Genomic DNA, 18,685 nt, shown 5'->3' on the forward strand with positions numbered 1-18,685 from the left:
AGAGTTGCAGGGAGCTGGTTGATTGTGATCCCAGGTCACCTTGCCATCATCCCTTTGTTATGTCCTCACAGGACACATCGCAGGCAGGCAGGACTACCTGTCCATGGGGCAGAGCAGTCTTTGAGGCTAAGGTCAGCCTCAGCCCCAGCCTCCCCCATCAGCTACATGACCTTAGACAAGTTACTCAACCTCCTTGGCCTCAGTTTCCTGCGCTGAAAAATGAGTGCAGAAACAGTGCTTCCTGTATGAGATTGTTCCAAGGATAAAAGGAATTCATGTTCACAAAAGGTCTAGAACTGGCCAGGCCCCTAATATGTGTCATACCTGTGCTCATTAAGTGAATATACACCCTAATTTGTTCATTTACTCTATTTACTCATTCACATACTCAGCTATTCATGGTGAACCTATCCTGCCAGGCACTCTCTGCTGGGCACTGCAGGTTCAATACCGAATGAGAAATAGCCTCTTTCCCGAAGATCTTGGGACCTAGCTGGGAACAAACTAGGCAAGTAAGCAACTCATGTGCAACACAATGTGATGGGTGTGGAGACAGAGCCAGGAGGCTCAGGAGAACTGAGGAAGCACTGAGCCAGCTGTGCCCTGGGCAGCACAGACTTCCCAGAGGAGCTGATGTCTCCTCTGGGTCCTGAGGAGATGCTGGACTTTGAGTTGGAGTGACGGGGACAGGGGCCTGAAGGCAAGCACGGTGATGACGTTGTTAGCAGCCGGCTGGGTCCAGCTGGCAAGTAGTACAGAGAGAGTCGGGAAGTGGTGACAGAGAGGTCAGAGCAGCAAACAGGGCAGACTGGTGGGGACCGTGGCATAACATTGGATATCATCCTAGAGAGCATGGGGAACCATGAGGATTCAGGCCAAGTGGTGATTTTGGTTGCGGAAGGATCCCCCTGGCTGGACCCTGGATGGTGGATTGCCGGGGTGGAGTCCCTGCACGGAGGCTAAGGAGACACTCACTCTCATCAAGAGGAGGGTATTGTGGCTGAAACTAAGTTGGTGGTAAGAGGGATGGAGAGATGTGAGTCAATCTCAAGAGACGCATAAAAGATAGAAGCAATGGACATGGTAGTTTGATGAGCCCTGCGTGCTTCCCCTGGCCCACTGCCTCTTTCTCTGATTCTACTTGCATCTCCAGCCTCTGCCCACATCTCTATGATCGCAGACAAATATAAGACCCAGAGGACTGAGTCAGCCTTGCAGGGGATCTCTGGTTTTCCTATGAGTCATGAGTGACATCAGAAGTCTCTTGGGCTTACTCAGACCAGTGTGCATCCAGAATTTTTTTTTTTATAAAATCAGTATATTTCAGAATCACCCGCAAAAAAAAAAAATCAGACCCCTAAACATTTTGCTGGGTCACCAGTCCAGTGGGCTGCACAGAGCAGTAACGGATGAGAACCTGTTCAATTTCGTGGTCAGGATGTGGCCAGGGCAGAGAGCAGATGGGTTAGAAAGATGGTCACATGTATGTCTATGCTGCAAAATCCTGTGTCCTTTGGGGGCACGAGAACAAGGGCCACCCCAGGGGAAAAGGCAGACAAACTCTAGCTGGAAGGGTCAGAGATACAATTATAGAAGATGTGGGCACAGAGGTGGCTCCCTTTATGTCTTCTCCTTCACAAGTATCTTTAAAACTTTTAACAGAAAGAGAGAAACAAAATAGAGCCATCGTGGCAAGTGTCTGCCTACATAAAATCCCACAGACATGCACATACTCATACATGTTTGATGAAGGCTCAGCCTTCATTGATACCATCACAGGCATAAATCAGAGACAAGGGCGGTGGTGGTAGCTGGCTTGGAAGGAAAGATTCCTTTCCCTCTATTTCCTTCATGTGCAAATTCATTGCCAGCTTCCTGGCAGTTAGCATAGGAACCTGGACATTAAGAGAGGTCTCTCTGTTTGAAGCACTATCCCTCCAAGTAGAGCCAGTAAGACTGGAGTGCTTCTCCTGGGGACTGAGCCAGGAGAGGTACTGGGAACTGGGGTGGCAGGCAAGGAAGGCAGGTGTCGCTGGCCACAGGAGGAAACCCCAGCAGAAGGCTGGCTCCGTGTGGGTGGTTAACTGTAGCGCCACTGGACGGGAAACATGTCTCAGTGCACTCACTATTGGTTGATGCTATCTCTGGTTTCACTTGAGTGAATAGGAAAATTCATTGTCTTTGCAGTTCCAAAATTGGAATCACCTTATGGTGCCCAGTTATTGAGCATGTTCAAAACAGCCTGACACATTTCGATTCCCAAGGGTCTCCTGCTCGAGGGAGTAATGCCAACTACAGTACTGTAAATGCACAAAAAAAGTTGCTTTGGCAAATGTCACAGACACACTTTCAACCTATAGAGGTCCTCTTGTTATGCTGGATATTATTTCCTAATGACTCAGGTATCACAAACCTTTATGTGAAATTGGCTTTAGGAATATGACACTGTCTATGCTCAAGAACTCAGTGCAGCTCTGTTTGGAACTTTGATTTTTTCTCTTTTTTCTTTTCTTTCTTTCTTTTTTTCTTTTCTTTTCTTTTCTTTTCTTTTCTTTTGAGAAAGAGAGAACAAGCAGAGGGGAGGGGGCAGAGGGAGAGGGAGAGAGAAAAATCCCAGGCAGACTCCCTGCCCAGCATGAGACCAACACATGACTTGATCTCAAGACCCCAAGTTCATGACCTGAGCTGAAATCAAGTCAGACGCTTGACCAGCTGAGGCACCCAAGCACCCCTGAAATTCGTTTTGAAGGCTGTCCTGCACCTAAGCTTTGCCCAGAAAACTATAGTGGGGGGTTTGTCGAGAGTGTTCTAACCTATCAGAGGGACCATCTTCCAGGTACCCACGGGCATCTTTCCTTCACAGGCAACATCCGTGTTCTTTCTTCTCTGCCAGGGGCTGGTGTTTCCCTAGCATGGGCCCTTCACCTGACTCAGATGCCTGCAGACGGCACTCCCCTCCCTGGGTCAGAGTCTCCGCTTCCCAGGCCCTTTGCTGGCACAAAAGCTCCTCCCGCCCCAGCCACTCAGCACGATTTTCATTTTTATGACTCGCTTGCTATGACAAGACAGATTGGCTTTCTGAGAATGGGAATTTAAACCCAGCCGCCATGTATAACCCACACTGAAGCTACAAAACCACTGGCGGAGCTGGGCCACTTCCTCCCCACACACCAAGTGGGTGACTCACAGCGACTCAGAGGACACTGATTAAGATAAAGGTCATTTGGGTTTTCAAAGCAGCCTGTTAATTGTTGTTTTTTTAAAAAATACCAAAGCTGTTTTAGTTTTACAGCGATCAAAAGGATTTTGTAATCACACTAAGAGAGCGCATAGAACTTTTCATCTTTGAGACACTTAAAAACATTAATTAATAAGAGCATGGTACCTGGTGGAAAAAGGAAAAGGCTTGTTGTCTGGACATGCCCTGTTGCCTCTCTCCCACCTTCCGGCTGCTTTTGGACACACCCTCACGGCCCTGCTTCCCTCGTGTATCTGGGCTTCTCATCTTCCCACGAACGTGAGGGATTTCATCTCTGCACAGAGACTCATTGGGATCCCCCTCCCCCACCACACCTCTGTCACGCTGTCATCGGGCTTACCTAGCAAGATCTGAGCCCCGTGGCATCATACAACCAAAGCGCCAGCAGGATTTTGGTGGAAATCTCAGCTGTCACGGGACCATGAGATGCTACTAGGCTTGTCTGATGTCGCCTCCTGGATCTTGTATAGTGTGCACTGGGTACGTGGCACGATACTAGCTCCATGTACTCACTCGGCGTATGGTAGTTGTGCTCAATCTAAAGCTGACTCCTGCATTCCCGGCCATGAAGGCCGGTTTCAAGGCAGCCTGAATGAGTCGACGTCGAACGGGGGCACGACGTTGGCTGGTGGGATTCTGCTTCTGGCGCGGTTCTGCACCTGTTAATAAGCCTGCTGGGTGGTGGCCGTCTGAGCAGGGACCCCCCTACAAGGAGGCAGTGCAGAGGGGGGTGAGGACCAGAGGCTGAGCCATCAGGAGAAGATGGAGTTGAATCGCAGTTCTGCTGTCAATTAGCAATGGCACCATGTGACCTGCAACCCCGGGGCTCTGCGTTTACCCATCTGTGAGGCAAACACCCTTCCAAGGAGGTATGCACTGCACTTAGCACCGGGCCTGGAAGAAGAGCATCACTCTTCCTGAGGAATGATAGGAGGTGAGGGGGAAGCTGGCCAGCAGAAAACTTCTATTAATTTTTTTTCCTAAAGGCAGTCCCTTGGAAAGCAGAACAGATTGGTTACTACATCTTATAAATTCCTCAAAATTCCTGGTTAGAGAAACTGAAAGCAGTAACTGTTTCAAAGGACTTACCTTTGGTTTAGTTAGCAGAACGGCAGGTGGCGATCCCTGTATTGCCTATGTTGTGATTGTGAGGCCAATATTTTGTCTTCCATTCTTGCACTTTTTGGTATTTTCAAAATGTCTGCAATGAGCAGTAGTTACATGGAAAATCGAGGGGGGGAGGAAAAAAGCTTACAAAATAGCAAAAACAAAAACAAAAACAAAACAGCAAAAACTTAAACTATTTGGATACTCTGCTTCCACCGACTCTCCACTGAGACTCCCCTTCCCTAGGGCCACCTCCTCTGAAGCTGGACATCCAGAGATCTTGATTTGCAAATTCCAGAGGAAGAGACCATTGCTCTGTCCGAGGCCCACCTGGCCTCGGGACCATGTCCTGTTTGAGACCCTTCCCTTCGACTTTGAGAAGAATGGGCCACCACACATTTTGAACCGCCTCTTTCAAAGAATAGAAATATGAATAAACAACCACACTGTAAGGAAATATTTTATCCCATGAGCATACTGTCTAGGAAGGAGGCAGGGGCTGCGACGTCTCATGAATCAGTCATGACATTAGCAGTTATTAGTGCTGGCTGAGTGGGCATTTCTCAAGACTCTTGGTCAGGACACACTCTGTGCTTAACCATGTTTGTACCCATTTGCGTCTCACACCAGCCCTGTAAGTTGAAGACTATTACCCCCATCCTATAGACGACCAACACAGAGCTCAGAGAAACTGCATGCCAGCCCTGGAGCACACAGCCTGTGTGTGATTAGAACTGGAGTTGGGCTCTGGGGCAATATTTTTTTTTATTGGAGTTCAATTTGCCAACATATAGCATAACACCCAGCGCTCATCCCATCAAGTGTGGGGCAATGGTTTTTAACTGCTCTTCTAACTGCCCTGATGGACAAGTAGTGAATGGTGATCTACACCTTGAGTGCAGGAGATGACCCTTCTCAGACAGCATCTCCATGCTTTCCCGAGGCTCACCTGGGCTTGGCTCAGGGTCTGATAAATGTATTTTGGGGTATGTTTAGGGGGTGGGGGTTAAAAGAGCAAATAAGGGGATGAATGGAGGCAGGAGTGAAGGGATGAAGTACCCGGTAGCTATTGAGCCCTGCTCTCTTGTGCATAGAGAAAAGATGTGCCTCCTTTCCTCCTCCTGAAAGGACCACTTCAGCCCCTGGCACAAGAGGAGAAGCACGCAGACCTTAGGGGAAGTGGTGAAGGTGTTTGCCAGCTGAGGACTATGCCTGCCTTGGGAGAGAACATCTGCCCAGACAATGGCTGGCTCTCCGCCCTTGGCCACACCCCTGTGCCAGATGGCATTGGCTTTGGGCAAGGTTTCTTCCTCTCCAGTTGTGGGCCTCTCACCCCCATCTCCTTCCTTCCTGTTGGCAGCATGGAGCGGCACGTACAATTTATCAATTATTAGCATACACAATATTTGTTTCACAGAGGCTGCGTGGATGTATGTAGCTGATTTCCTCTGGCCCTTCCCAAAGAAACACAGGAAAAGCAAAGGCATTTTTGTTTTTTTTCAAACCAATATGAGCATGGTCATCACCTTAGCCCATCCCATTATGCTTCCAAAGTCAGCCTGTAGGTAACCCTGAAGAGCACTCACATGCAGACAATTAAACACCACCTGGCAGTTTCAGGCACAGAAGACATTCCCCCAATGGTTCCAGCTTGCTCCTCAGATGGGTGCCCATCTTGTCCCATCCTCCTAGGCCACAGGCTGGTTTGTGTGTTCACCACATCTGGCCTTTATTTGAAACTCCACCTCAAAGTATTTCATAGCACAGAATATCTTTCCTTATTAAATTCTCCCCCACATATTTTTTTCATAAAACAGGCACCAAAAACTACAAACCTACCCGTGGCTCTCAAAGTATCTGTTTATAAACCTTTGGAAACCGTTCGCAATTCGTTAATCACATTTTCAAAGGAAGTTACAGTTTATAGATACAATAACAAATGCCATATCCGATGCCTCAGACTCAGTAACGAGATCCTCACGCAGGGAAAGAGGGAGCAGGGCTGGTGGATCCAGGATGTGTCAGACGCTAAATCCAGAGGGACAGGGCAGAAGTGGCTTGGGAGTTAGAGATTTGCTTCTTTTTCTGTCACTCTCACACTGTGGCCTCACATCTACCCTCTCGGGGGTAGAGAGGATCACCCGCACTCAAACACAGTAGTCTTTCTTGAGTAACAGCGAGATATTTTGGAAACCACATGCTCCTCAATAACTGTTAGGAACACTTCACTTAAAATGCACTTTAAAAGCAGTTCATTTATAAAGAAAAATAATAAAGGCATTAAATAGATACAAGTCAGAACTCCAATGACTACTTATGCTTGAAACCCAAGCCAACTTTAAAAAAAAAAAATCTTTAAGAAGGGAGGAGGTAATGTGGAGAGAATACAGTTGGTACCTGAAACATCCAAGGGCATAAAGATTTCAGGTACAGCTTGATCCAGACATGCACAGGGCTCTCTTCCTGTCTTTTCTCTGCTCTCTCTGCACTGGCTTCATTTTCAGGAAGGTTCTCTCCAAGCAGAAGCTTAGGTGGTTATGAGGAGCTCAGGTTCACATCCTATCACCGTAATGATACTAGCAGATGCCCAGCTCCTTTATTTGGATAAGTCCAGATAAAACATCCCAGGTTGAGTCTCATTTGGGTTAGCAAGAGTTATAGCCCCAGCTCTGAACCAGTCTCTGTGTCCTGGAGAGATATGGGTCTCCTCACGTGCTCAGGTCACTTGCCTTTCTCAGAACGAGGGTGGTCTCACTTTCAGGAGAACTGCATTTATGGAGAGTGGGGCTAAGGGCTTCCCTGCAACAAAGCAAGGCAATTACCCAGGAAAATGTGGAGGATGAGTGGCAGTACACAGCACAAGTGTCTTCCTTATGAAGGTCTAATCTCTAGCCTTCCGATATGTTCTCTTAATGGGAGAGAAGATAAAGGTGGCTGTCAGGTCATTATGCTGGAGTTTCCTCATTATCCTCAACCTGTTTTTGTTTTTGTTTTTAATGCAACAGCCACTGACTTTTCTTTCTCTCACTCAGAATAATCACTCTGCTACGTTACTGCTTGTACTCTAAAGGAGCTCACTCATTAATAAAGACCCAAATGGGAAGTGGTTTAGACCCGTGTCACATACCTGCTTAAGTAGACTTTGTAGGGGGACATTCCTACAATGGAGTTCCAGAGTGGCTATCCCCAGTCCCACCTGTTCCTTTCAGTGAAATTAAATATTTAGACTCACTGGCTTGTGGACTAGCACAATGTGAATGCTTCTTCACCTCGCACTCTAAACCCTAAATGTTGCCTGAATATCAGAAGTGCAAGGTACTGAATTTCTTGAGTGGTGATAAGAAAAAAAAAAAGAGACCTCCAGGAATGGTCAGAAGTCAAAGGTTCTCTGTGGATTACAGAATTGCCAAATACCAAGGACTTGGGTTCTTTAGCACAGGTATGAATTGTTCTGCTGCGACAGTCTTGAGTTCCAGCTGAGATATAGTACACATGTCTTGGCACATAAGATATACACCAGGAGGAGGTGTATGAACGTGACTGTCTGACACAACCATCTTCAACAAACATCTCCTTCCTGCCTATGGTTTACAGAACAGTGACCTGCCAAATCACTGAATGGGTCCCCTTCATTTCAAGGAAATGACATATTAGCCAACTGTATACAATGAGCCTGTGTCTTGGCCAACAAGGTCATGGCTCTCAAGAATTATGCTAGCCATATATTATGGATTTATTTTGTGCCAGAAATGTGTTTGTCAATTATATACAGTATCTAGTTAATTCTCTCAACCTACCATTGCATGGAGGTACTATAGACTTTTCTTATTTTCCAACTGAGAAAAGGGGAGCATGGAGCAACTGGGCCCCCTGCCCAGGATCACATGCCCAGTAAATGGCAGAACCATTTTGTCTCACAAAGACAAGTGGACACTTTCTGAGGCTGAGGGAACATTTGGTGCTCAGGGCCTTAGGAGTCTTTTTAAATTTTTTTTAAGAATATTTGAAATAACATGAGGCTCAGCTGTGAAAATTTGGTCAGGGGCTGCTGTCCTGCCCCACACTGGCTATACAATCTTACCTAATGTGTCATTTTACCCATTATTTAACTTATGATAGCCTCTTTTCCTGTATTCAGGGTGGGCAATAAATTGACCTTCAAAAGGCAGAATTAAGGATGATGACTTGGAAACAAGTCCATGGAAAAGAAAGAAAGACTGCTTAATTGGCTTTATTGATATCCTTAGTACCTGGTCCTTATGAGGTGTTTGATAAATATATTCAAATACATAAATAAACATTTTGAAATGACCAAAGGATACAGCCACCACCCAAGATACTGTGAAAGTTCTACCTTTAATGCTCAGAAGCCAGGCTGTGTGAGCTTCTAAGGCACCTAATGGCTCTCAGTAATGGTTCTTACCAAAATGGAATATGGGGGCCGTAAGACAGTTAACAGAAATCCAAGAGTGTCTGACTCTGCCTCCTCAAGGGGACACATCATGCGCCCCCTTCCTCATCACATCTCCTCACTATGAGACATGAGTGACAACTCTACTGACCTCGTTCCTATTCCTCCCACTCAGCCCCAGCCTGGCTCTTGCAAGGGACAGAGCTATGATGAACACACAAAGTTTTCATAACAGGATCCAACTGTGAATCTGCTATCATTTATTGTGGCCTCTCAGGGAGCCACTTCCATCCTCTTCATCTGCAGTGGATCTGATGCCGTAAAAATGGCCTTGAACATCTGTTAATTGGAAAACCTGAGAGAAGAAAGTGGACGGGCGGTTGACCCACATGATCTGAGCGCACTGCCCTTCAGAGATGATGCAGCCTTCCTGGGTGGTAGAGTGGGCGCTCTCCAGAGACATCTCAGGGCTCCTGAAATGCTCTTGATGGGAAGAAGAGGAGGCCAGGAGAACCACTGGACCTTGTTTGGCCCCACAGTGCCCCGAGATCTACCCTGTCTGGTCTCTGTCCCCTGGATTCCATGAGGGGCCCCATTCAGACCTGTTTGGTTCAATGTATCGGCAGTGATCTTCTCCTTCACACCGGTGTGCCTTTAGCACCTGTCTCCACAGTAGCCAAGTAGTGTCCAAAATGGTAACCTATGGTTTGGGGGTCTTAAAACCATGACACCAAATCTCACTTTGAATCTTACCAATTCAATCCAAAGATGACCAACTTAGAGACAAAAGCAAAAAAAGGGGGGAAAAATTACATACATAGATATTTTTTCCAATACGCCAGTGGCCATATCTTACGAACTTGTAAAGGGGTTGCTTATCCTTAGCCTGCAGTAGAGGGCAGACTTTCCTACATTATAAACATCCCAACAACCAGCATTAAAAGCCCTGAGACACAGGAACATCCAGACACACGAATGTCCAGTGGATAAAATGGTAGGCTTGTGGGGTCACTAACACCAGTGATTTAGGGAGAAAAAATGAAAACCACTCTCCCTGTTCTTAAAGCATTCATGAGCTTTTTCGAGGGAAATGCCCTCATGGCCATTAGATCTGGCAGTGATTCCACCACACCTACATCTACTCCGGGGACAGTGACCATACTTGTCTTGGTACTGCTGTGGCCTATGTGATAGCAAGTAGAAGGCTCTGTGGGTCTACAAAATGTTACCAGGATGTTGAGCCCAACTGTGGAGACCAGTGCTTTTGTTTCTTAGCCAAGGAGTATGGGGCAGGTTTGAGCCAGGAGGTAGGAATGGAGGTAGAAACAAAGGGATATGACTAGATTTTTTATAAGCCCTTGAAAAGCCCTTTCCTGTGTCATGAAGGGGTGGCTTTTAAAACTTTAGAGTAGAGAAGGATCTCCCCCCTTCCACACATTTGCCATCCAGGCAGAGGGGAGAGTCTTGGCTTTGTTTCTGGTGGATGTGGAGCCAACGAGTCCAGTAGGTAAATACATATCAAGTAGAGTCAACTTCTTATTCCCCAGCTCCGACAACTGGCCTCAGCTTTCCAGCTATTAAAATCCCTAGGATAGCACCACCCTGCTGGGCTTCTCTCCAATATCCCTCCACTCATAGTCTCTGTCTGAGAAACAGTGCTTGGGAAGATAAAGGCTGCCCTGGCTGATGATCTCATGGAAATGTTTTGTTTTCTTTATCTTTCTCTCCCTGCCAGTATGAAGAAGGAAAAAAGCGAAGGAAACCCAACTACAGTAGTGTTGACCTCTCTGAGGTGGAGTGGGAAGACCGGGATGATGTGGTAAGTGACTGTTTTTCAAGCCTGGTGTTTAGGGGGCTCCACTGTCCCCAGTTCTGTACCTGGAGGCCACCCAAGGAGCTGGCCGAGAGGCCCACCAGAGGACACCTGGCCACCAGGGGGACATGAAGACAATGGGCCCTCTTTATGGCATTTGGAGTTTATAACTCTCTCAAATGGTTGGAATGATTGCAGATAGGCCAGCCACCTGCCTGCTTTGCGCAGTTGGCTAAAACCACCCTTTGTCAGGCTCTGGTCTCTTCCACTGTGGATTAATCCAGACTCTTCCTTGGTGGTGTTTATGGATCCTGCCACCCTCAGGGGAGCCTGGCCTAAGTGTGGCTGGGCAGCAGAAGGCTTTGCCCACCGTAAAGTCAGGTACAGATGCACTTGTCAGGATGCCACGGGCACAGCCCCTGCTTTCAGAGAGCAGCCCAGGGCTTAGCAGGCCTACCTTCCATCTACATGGTTGGAGGTCCATTTCCTGGCTGTTCCAGCCTTCCCCCTTCCGGCCACACAGCAGTAGCACACACGCTTATTCCCCACACAGACTCAGCCTTCGGCACTGTATCAAAAGCTTTCCTTATGCCCACGACTTAACCCCATCCGTCTTCCTGTGATTTCCTCAATAAATCAGATTTGTTCGACATGGCTGCCTTTGCGTGAACGTAGGCAGACTGTCCTTAATTAAATTGTCACTTCCCGTGAGTTCCTGGCTGGATCCTCGCTCTTTCTCTGTGGTGTGTCCATGCCAGGACCACAGTTCTCTGCCCACACCGTCCCTCACTTGTCCCAGGTCCTTTCTTCAGTTTCACCCTTGAGATGGCCATGTGTCTGTTCCTCAGTCTGTCCTGCTTTCCAACCAGATGTTGAGGGGAACCGTTTGGACTCCCCAGCTGGGTTCTCCTGTGGTCATTCCCTCCTCTTCATGTCCTCTGCTCCCTGGATGCCTCAGCTACCAGAAATCTTGGATTTTCTTCCTGGCCAATAAAATGCAAGAGGATTTCCTTCATCTCTACTAGGACTCTTTAAACTCAAGTTCAAGACAAAATAACTGCTGTTTGATAAAAAGCTACTTCCTCATTTTCCAGACTCCAGTGGCCTGCCTTTGGGTCAGCTCGATGACCTGGTAGGGTTTTACATCTTCTTGTTCTTGAAACGTGGTCATTGAGGTCTTTGGGCTGTATTGCGCCTAATATCCACACACTCCCTTTTCAGCCTGCTCTTACTAAGAAGCTAGCGGGCTAGCGCAGTTGTGAGGCACACCGCCCCAGGCATTAGCCTGCCTGGGGTTCAAATCCCACCTCAGCTACTTGCTGGCTGTTGGTCTCAAGCATGGTATCATCCTCTCTATGCTTCAATTTTGTTTTTGTTCTTTTTACCCAGTAAAAAGAGTATGACAATGGTAATAGTACCTACATCACGGAGATGTTGTGAATCTTAAATATGTTAATATGCTGAAAGATGGAAGTGAATTTATACCATTGTGTGGACATGGGGAATGTCTGTGGCTATTCTTTATACTATTCTCATCAGCATTAATCCTCGGGTAACCTTCTCACTAATGAATGTCCCACAGATGTACAGCTACTAAATTGTCTCATGAGTGTTTGAAGAGCCTGTTCCACTGTTTTCCTTTCTCTTCCATCTTCACTTTATCCGTTGCTTTATTTTGACTTCACTGGACCTTTTTGGTTCTTTTCCCAGAAGGCTGGAACCTTGTTGTTAACATGCTTCCCCCTCCCATCATCCCATCCACTCGGATGAATATGGGAGGCAGACTGCTTTATGCTTGTTCTCCCTTTAGAGTCCTCATATCATGTACTGGAAGAGATTTATTACATTCTAGCCATTGCCTGCACTCCAGTTAATTTTCAGAGAGCTAATATTTCCTTTTATTAATTGTGGTATCCTTACCTGATCTTCTTTTCTCATTGGAGCTGCAGAGCATCAGACTCCCAGCCTCTTGTGCATGTTCTTCACCTTTATCCAACTCAGGACTGGGTTTTCAGTGTCCACCTTCAGAGTTCCCACATATCCTACAAGTTCAAAGTAGTCTCTCGTGGTCTCTCTGGTTTGGGTCTCTTGTTTTATTTCCTTGAGGAATGTAACTTAGTAAAAGTGTGAATTCCTTCATCACCAACGCATTTGGGAAAACTCAGGCCACCATTTCTCTCCTAGAGATTTGCATGCCATTGACTGGAGAATACTGGAACCTATACAGAGCAGCTTTGTAATGTTTGCACATGATCCCACGTGCCCATATGTCCACCATTGGGGTTTGCATGTAAGTAGCAGACAGAGGGTTTCAGTCAAGGCCTGGGAAAGACTATGCAAGCAGAGCCTACTGAGGAGGAAGCAGCTCAAGCCTAACAGCTGCAGAGAACTTCTTGGAAGGAACATCCTACTTCTCTTGGCAGCTTGGCTTTTATCAGTTGTAATGATGGTATTTATAACATAGACCCTGTGTCCTTCCAGAAAAGATGTGAGGTCACATATACTATTAAAATATACTATTAAAACATGTGCAAAATAGACTGGCTAAAATTAAAATCTTAAAAAGAGAAAAATTAGAAATCATTTAGAGGTGGATGAATAGGACTTCTGGCCCAGGCTCCAGGTGACTTAGGCATCACATCAGCAATACAATGAGTAGGACAGATCTTTGGGGATCCATAAGCCAGAAAGGGACCCTGAGATATCTATGGCCCAGTCTGAATCACTGGTATTGGTCACCTCTGGGAAGGAAAAAAATATCTTTTTTAAAAGAGTGTTTATCCTTTGGTTATAAATTCTCAGAGATGGTTGAAGGAATTAAGGATGACATTTTTCTTACTTCTGTTAGCTTGTAGTCATTCCCAAACTTTCCACAGTGAACATGATTATATTTATGAAGAGAAAACTCTAACATAGATAATAATAATTGAGATATTTAATTCTTCCTACATGCCAGCACTGTTCTAAGTGCTGTATCCAGGTGAGCTTGTTTATCCTACACAACAGTCCTATGAAGTAAGTGTTACTGCTAACCTCATTTTGCAGGTAAGGAAACTGAGACAGGGAGTATTTGGCCCTTGGGCACACCATGTAGATTCCAGCCGAGGCAGCCTAGTGCCAAAGCTCTTGACCACTTGGTTAGGTCTTAGAATGAGCCCTTCAGTCCAAGAGTCCTTGAAGACTCTGTATGAGTGCCTTCTGGGATCCTCCCCTGGGGGGTACGCAGCCAAGATGGGGAGTCCTTGCACCCAGCTGCTAACCAAATGCTCACCGTAGGGTGGTGCTGCAAATACAGGCCTGTCAGACTCTGCCTCCAGTCCACCTGAAATCCCTTCTGTTGCAGCGTGAGCCTTTTCTACTGCTCTCCAGTCAACTCACATCTTTCCTTACCTGGGCTGATTCTGTGGAAAATTTCCTTCAAGTCTGTTCTTTCCAAAGCCCCGTCAGCCTCTTCTCCTGGGGTGAATTTCTGAGAACTGCGCCCAGTGAGTTTGTTTACACCCACTCTAGTGTCTCTACAGCTCATGCTTGAGCCCTGGGTTGCCAAATCGAGCACAGCCCCCCTGACAGATTGAGAGAGGGGGAGAGAAGATTTTGATTTTGTTATACAGATGCTCTGGGCCCGAGTCTGTTTTCATATTCTGGTTAAATGCTTGCTTGGAAAGGACAGACCTGTTTATCTCCTGCTTCTCCCTTCCCCTTTAATCTGTTAGCTTGGCCCAGATTGCATGTCCTTGGGGGCCTGGAAGTGCATGCCGCCTGTGCACCAGGAAAGGTGAGGCTCATGTTCTGAGGTGGATAGCAAACCACCATTAGCAGAATGGGCTATCATTATATCCTCATACATAAAATGCAAGGTGATCAGTGAATCTCTGGGGGAGAGTTTCCTTAATGAGCTCTAACACAGAAGGAAGAGCCGTAGGCTCAGGATGGAACCAGAAGCGTGACCAGAAGCTTGTGGTCAGCTTGTGGGTACTTTGAATGGTCAGTGAAGCTGTTGCAGCTTTGGGGTGTAGGTGAGAGACACAGACTCCCTAGGAGCTCTGGGGAAACAGATATGACCCTGGAGACCATAGGACCCTGGAGAAGGAGGGTGGTTCCCAGAGAGACCAGGGAGCTGATCACCATCACCAGGAAACTGTTCACAGCTTGAAGATGTTTGAGCTTTATTTTATCAACCACACTGGTGGTGAAAGCTGCTTTAATGTCCACCCCATTATCACACTTGTGTCTGATAGGGAAAAATAAAGGCATGTCACTGATGTTTTAATTTGCTCTTCTGTGAATCACGTGTGATTTTTTTTTTTTTTTTTTTTTTTTTTACTGACTACATCATATGCAAACATATGGGCACACCCAGACTTGTCTGGGAATATTCCTCCACCAGGCCAGGTGCTCATTGCTCTAATCCAAGGAGTGGCAACTTCAAGGGCTCTTTGGCCAGCTCTGAGAGCACCATTTATTTTGCCCTTGCCAGCCCAGTGGAGACTGAGCTTCCTTACCACCTGCCATCTGGTCTCTGCTCTGGGTGCCTCTGCCATCTTGTCTTGTAAGCTTGCCCCTGTGGCAGCGCTGCCACTGACTCACCATAGGGTTTGGGGCAAGTTGCTCCCTTTCTGAAACCTCAGTCTCCTCCAATGGAAAGTGGCATCTCTAAACTGTTCTTATCTCAAAATGCTGTCAACTCACCGCACAGTCTGCTGAAAAGACACAAAACCCCCTTCCCTCCCATGACAACAAGGACAAAAACCACCTTCCTGTCAGCCTCAGTTCACAGAACCTAGAGCCTGTGGGAGAACCTACTGGAAAGTTAAAACTTAAGACTGTTGCATGGTCCAGTTTAAAACCTTTACTGTGATTTAAAAAAAATTAAAAAAAATAAAAATAAAAAAAAAATAAAAAAATAAAAAAAAAATTAAATATATACTGTGATTTAAAATAATTAAATATATATATACATATATGTAAATATATGTATATACACACACATACACACACACATATCCAGAAATAACAATACACTATTTTTGTATTCTTGCTATACAATTGTTATATTAAGGTTTTAAGTTTGTCCAAATACTTTCTCTCTTGACTTGGGAAGCAATACTTACAGCATGGGCTCAAGGGGCAGAGAGCCCATACGACTATAGGCAAGTTTCCCAACTTTGTGCCTCAGTTTCTACACTTGTAAAATAGGGAAATAATGGTGCCTTATTTTGAGGGCTTTAAAACCCTTGTCAGTCACATAGTAAAAGCTCAGTAGACGGTATCTATCAGTATTATCTGGGCTTTATAGAACTGATTAACACAGTGACACAGCACCTGATGGGATCCCTGGGGTCTGGGAGTCCTCACTCAGAACACTCCTTGATGGAATGAATGAGAGGAAGAAACGGAGCTATAGAGAGATCACAGAACAGTGGTCTGTGTCACTGGTAAGACTTGAGTGTTGATACCCTGGGTTATTTCTCTTTACCGTGGGCTGCCTCTTCCTTGGTCTGCGCCCACCCACAGGTGGTAAAGAGCAGCAGTTTTAATGCGGGAGTTGCCAGGAGGTCACAAAGTTCATTACCGGTCCATGAGAAGCACTTAAAAGCCATGAAATCTATAGAAATAGGAGACATCGGAGGGCATCACAGAGTAAGATGTATTTCTCACGTGACTCACAAAGTTTGAAAAATGTTGGTTTAGAGCATGGGCATCTGTGTCAAGCAAACTCAAGCTTGAATCCTGATTCCTTAAGCTGTTGAGGAAGGTCTGGCATTTTAAGGGGGGAGGATGGTATTGAAGATGATGGTGGTGGTGATGATGTTGGGGGATGGCTAACATTTACTGGATGCTTAGGGAGGATGAGGCACTCCTCTAAGTAATCCCTTCATCTACTTCTCACCACAACTCTGTGAGATGTGCTGTCTTTAGTTCCATTTTCAGAGAAGGAAACTAAGGAACTGAGAGAGTAAGTGATTCTTTTTAAGATCATAAGCTCTGGAGTCCTTCATTACAGTGCCATCGTGCCCCATGTGTAGGTGTTCAGTAAATGTAATCTATGTTCATTAAAACTGAAGAAAAGAGAAAGCCTGGACTCGTCATCTGAGCACTTGCCTCCAGAAAGCCTCAGTGACCCTGGCCTTGGCGCTGCCCAAACCCCGATGCTAATGGTTTGGTGCTACTGGGAGCTGGGGGCGGGGTGGTACGGACTCACGGAGAAGCTTACCTAATCTCGACTTGCCTGGGGAATGTGAGAGGGGAAGGTCCCAAATGGCTTTAGGCAGGCACCAGAAAGAGGAAAAATGAAAACCATGTTAAAGATAAATCGAGCCGTGCTTAAAAGTTAGAAAGTAGACTTAATTAGGACCAGCTCTCCCCATCCAAAACCACAAAAGTTAAAATGGGAAAATATTTCCAGAAATGCCCATTATGTGTTGTTAAAAAATATCTAGAGTAAAATATATGTTTTATTTTATACATGCCTCCAGCTAAAAATTATGCTTTTTACTCTCTCTCACAGAAGATGGGAATGTGAACCCAAATCTAGACAGCCCCGAATCAAATTTAGGTTGCTTGCAAGCATTGCAGTTTTCTATCGGCCAGATCTTAGTCAAGCTCCTCAAAGGAGAGAAGAGGGGAGAGGATTAAAAAAAAAAAAAAAAAAAAAGGCCGAGAAAGAGGCTTTCCCGACAGGCTGTGGCATGTCAGCATTTGCTCCTACTCCATTCAGTGGCATCCCCTCGTCTCCCATTGGTGCCCACGACGGCACATCTCTCATCACTGTGTCTGCGGTCCTTCTCTGAACCCACAGAAGGGCCACACATAATTAGAAGAGGTCAGCCAGGGGCAGAGGGGAGGGCGTGAGGCTCCCCGTCCCTAGATGGAAGGAACCTTCAAAACTCAGATACCGAGTCACCCTGTTCACTGCCTGTCACTGTAAGTGAGACCATTAACGGGCTCAGATTTCTCTGAGAGCATTTGAAGATGCTTCGTGCTCTAGAAAAGAAGTCCTTATCTTCTAAATAGTTGGTCTTAAAAAAAAAAAAAAAAGGAAAAAGAAAAACCTACTGTGTAGAAATACATCTTTAACTTGATTATATATTTTTTTAAAAGTGATTTCTTCATGACAAACTAATACCCTTTTTGAAAATGCAACTTGTCCCCAGAGACGTTCTTTGCTTCTTAAGTGTTTTTGCAGTTGCTGGGGCTCACTTCTCTGACTCTCAGGCTTCATCCACAGCACACAGGCTTTTTCCTCGGTGCTGCCCTGAGGTTCACATGAGCACCCCAAATTGAAGTTGAAAGTCATTTATTGTTGTTAGCCTCTCTCCCCTGGTATGGCAGCAGTTGAATGTTTATTCTTCAAGGCCCTATTTCAGAGGGCTGAGCGCAGCATGCTGACTTAGCGCCAAAGCACCCACAATTTGGTGGGGACACAGCCCGGCCCTGTCATACCTCTGCTTTGCACAAACCACCAAATGTGCTCCCAAGCTGGAGGACGCAAGATGTCCAGATGACATGCAACCAGGGGAAGAGCTGATACCAATTTTCTTTTATCATTTTAGTTAAGAAACGCCATGGTAAACCGAAAGACTGGGAAGTTCTCCATGGAGGTGAAGAAGACAGTGGACAAAGGGGTACATTTTTCTCAAACATTCTTGCTGCTTAATTTAAAACAAACCACTGTGAAAAATTAGCTTTGAAAGCTCTATCTGGAATAAATATCTTTCGCTGAGATCATTTTTCTCTTGTCTTTACTTATCTCAAACAAGATTCATGTAGTACTGTTAACCTGATCATAGTGTGTCCATTTATTTTTATTTATTTCTGAAAGCTTCACCTAGCAGACTAACCATGTTTTCTTCTCTCTACGACTTTTTTTTTTCAATCTAGAAACGGGTTTTGGTGATGACAAATGACTACTATTATACAGACATCAAGGGTACTCCTTTCAGGTAGAGCTGACCATAATACATGGACATTCCATCAGATCCATCAGTTGTGTTTGTACAAAACCTGCTGACGCTCTCAGAGCTCATCATCTGAAGATAACCAAACACCCTGCCAAAAGGCTGGAAAGAGTGAGGAAGGGGCTTTTCCCAGGCTG

General features: G+C 45.9%; 1 protein-coding gene across 3 annotated transcripts in view; it reads left to right on the top strand.

Moving 5' to 3' along the window:
• The window catches only part of CACNA2D3 (calcium voltage-gated channel auxiliary subunit alpha2delta 3), an 833,484-nt gene that overhangs the window by 641,646 nt on the left and 173,153 nt on the right, over positions 1–18,685 (top strand). For all 3 annotated transcript variants that reach the window (XM_041762548.1, XM_041762549.1, XM_041762550.1), the window contains 3 exons: positions 10,513–10,596; positions 18,144–18,215; positions 18,472–18,533. In XM_041762548.1, the coding sequence (XP_041618482.1) occupies positions 10,513–10,596; positions 18,144–18,215; positions 18,472–18,533 (218 nt within the window). The remainder of the gene's footprint in view (positions 1–10,512; positions 10,597–18,143; positions 18,216–18,471; positions 18,534–18,685) is intronic.

Source organism: Vulpes lagopus, chromosome 7, assembly GCF_018345385.1.
Source record: "Vulpes lagopus strain Blue_001 chromosome 7, ASM1834538v1, whole genome shotgun sequence".
In the NCBI taxonomy this organism is placed as follows: Eukaryota; Metazoa; Chordata; class Mammalia; order Carnivora; family Canidae; genus Vulpes; species Vulpes lagopus.